This window comes from Chaetura pelagica, unplaced genomic scaffold (genome assembly GCF_000747805.2).
Source record: "Chaetura pelagica isolate M959 unplaced genomic scaffold, ChaPel_1.0 scaffold158, whole genome shotgun sequence".
NCBI classification, from domain to species: domain Eukaryota; kingdom Metazoa; phylum Chordata; class Aves; order Apodiformes; family Apodidae; genus Chaetura; species Chaetura pelagica.
The window spans coordinates 480,707-483,443 of record NW_009954182.1 but is presented as its reverse complement, the minus strand read 5'-3'; the positions used below and the strand labels follow the sequence as shown (position 1 = coordinate 483,443).

The 2,737-nt window shown below is 58.8% G+C and overlaps 1 protein-coding gene across 1 annotated transcript in view; it reads left to right on the top strand.

Moving 5' to 3' along the window:
- Positions 1 to 2,737, top strand: part of THEMIS2 (thymocyte selection associated family member 2) — a 7,598-nt gene that overhangs the window by 3,210 nt on the left and 1,651 nt on the right. Inside the window, exons 2-3 of the mRNA XM_010002917.1 lie at positions 2,019 to 2,159; positions 2,348 to 2,467. Coding sequence (XP_010001219.1) covers positions 2,019 to 2,159; positions 2,348 to 2,467 — 261 coding nt within the window. The remainder of the gene's footprint in view (positions 1 to 2,018; positions 2,160 to 2,347; positions 2,468 to 2,737) is intronic.

Genomic DNA, 2,737 nt, shown 5'->3' with positions numbered 1-2,737 from the left:
TGGAGGGCAGAGCAGCCACTGGTGTCTGTTCCTGCTGCCAGACAAGGGACCATCCATGCCAGGAGCGTGAGGAGTTAACCCGGGGCTGTAGGGCAGCTCAGTGCTCAGGGCAGCCCAGCTCAGTCTTCCCTCCCTTCTCAGCCCCTGCCCTCGATGCTGTCAGAGCGCGGCAGGGGCTGGAGGAGGGGGACTGGGACTTGCACAACATACAGTATTTTCGGAAACTTCCCAGCTGTCATCCTCCTCTTCCTGCAGTTTATTTTTTCATCTTTATTTCCACCTCGAGGTCCCTCCTCCCAGGGCAGGCACCTCCCAGCAGGTCCTAGCCCCAGTTCCATCCGGAGCCAGCACTGGTGGGGGCAGCAGCCCCTGCCCTCAGGAGCCGGTGCCCAACACAGGGACACCGGCCCGTCCCCAGCTGCGTGCCCAGCTCCGTCCACCCTGCCCGGACACACCAGGGTGGCTCCGTGAGCCTGGGCCCTAAACCAACAAGTTCCCACTGGGGCCAAAGGCACCAGCTCACCCTGCTCACAAGGTGACCCTGTGCCAGCCCCACCTCTGCCCACCAATGGGCCCATGGACCAGCTCTGCCTTTCCCTGAGCTTCCTTCCCCAGCACCTCCACCCCCACCCACGGTCCCTTCTGCAATCTCAGGGTCCCCATGGCCCCACCACAGACACAGGTTTGTCTTCCTCCACTAAGGGCAGGTCTTCCTTGCTCCAGACTTTCCACCTGGTCTCAGAGAGATTGCTGAAGATTGGTCATACCAAGAGTGATGCCAAGAAGGCTTTGAGCACATCACCTTTGCTGCATCCTTCATGACCAGGTCCTCTTCATTCAGCAGCAAACCCACATTTTCACCAGCTTTCCTTTTGCTGTTGATGTACCAGTAGAAGCCTTTTATGCTGCCCTTCCCATCCCTCAACAGATTCAGGTCTTGGCAAGCTTTGGTTTTCCTAATCCCATCCCTTGGCCACCTGCCCCTGCTGCCACCACTTGTGCACCTCCTTCATATGGCTGAGTTCAGTCAGGAGCTCTAAAGTGTTGGACAGGAGCACCAACCACCTGCAGGCATCCTGCAGAAGCAGTAAGGGACATCTTATAGGGAGGGTGCTGAGACCCCAGCCCAGGCTGCCCAGAGAAGCTGTGGCTGCCACGTTCCTGGAAGTGTTGAAGGGCATATTGGATGGGGCTTGGAGCAACCATCCAGGAGGTCCAGCCCTGCCCTGGGGTGCATCAAGCAGAGTTTCCCAGCCTGTCCAGGGAGGGGATTGTCCTGCTCTGCTCTGGTGCAGCCTCACCTGGAGGTGCCTGCAGGGTTGGGCACCATGATATCAAAAGGACATCAAGCTATTGGAGAGTGTCCAGAGGAGAGCCATGAGGATGGTGAAGGGCCTGGATGGGATGACTTATGAGGAGCAGCTGAGGTCACTTGGATTGTTCAGCCTGGAGAAGAGGAGGCTGAGGGGTGACCTCATTGCAGTCTGTGGTTCCTCCCCAGGGGAAGAGATGGGGCAGGTCCTGATCTCTTCACTGCTGTGACCAGTGACAGGACTGGGGGAAATGGCAGAAGCTGAATCTGGGGAAGTTCAGGTTGGATATCAGGAAAAGGTTTTTCAGCCGGAGGGTGGTTGAGCACTGGAACAAACTCCCCGAGGCAGTGGTCCCAGCACCAAGCCTGCCTGAGCTCAAGAAGCCTTTGGATGATGCTTTCAGGCACATGGGGTGATTCTTGGGGTGCCCTACAGTGCACTCCAATAAGAGTTGGACTTGATGGTCCTGATGAGTTCCTTCCAATATATATATAACATATATATGTATAGCATTATATATATATCATGTTCTATGATTCTATTAGTCTATGATTCAACCTGGTCTAGTGGGAGGTGCCCCTGCTCATGGCAGGAGAATGGATCTAGATGATCTTTAAGGTCCCTTTCAATCCAAACCATTCTGTGAGTCTATGAAACACTGGTAGAGAAATTTTCTTTGAGGAAATCTCCCTCCTCACCCTGCAGGGTCCGTGTATGAGATCGCAGGCAACGAGTGCTGCTTGGCCACAGGAGACCTGCTGCAAGTCACTGCCACAGAACTGCAGAAGGTCATCTGTGAGGACATGGAGACAGGGCAGACAACGGAGCTGCTACCGACATTTCAGGGTGAGCAGGGCTGCACTGTCCCAGCCCGAACCCAAGGGGTGCTGCCCTGCAGGGAGACCTTTGCAGCCCCCCTGGGCTCAGCCTCGTGGTCCCACAGGTCTTTGGCAGACAACGGAGCTGCTACCGACATTTCAGGGTGAGCAGGGCTGCACTGTCCCAGCCCGAACCCAAGGGGTGCTGCCCTGCAGGGAGACCTTTGCAGCCCCCCTGGGCTCAGCCTCGTGGGCCACAGCCCCTGCTGTGCCCCGACATCGGCCCCCACGTCCTGCTCCTGCACCCCGTCTACGAGGTGCAGGCCACCATGCACCGTGAGTCCGCACGGGCGGGCGGGATGCGGGGCAGGGATGGGGCAGGAGGGGCTGGGGATGAGGCTGCGGGGTCGGGGGCTGCTCCAGGGGGGGTGCTGGGACCCCCTTGCACGGCGTGTGGGGGGTCATGAGGCGGGTCCTGCCCCACGCGGGGCCGCGGCTGAAGGCGCCTGTGCCCGCAGTGCGGCGGGACGTGGTGAGGATCCCGTCCACGCTGGAGGTGGATGTGGAGGATGTGACGGAGCAGGCTCGGCACGTCCGCTTCGCCCG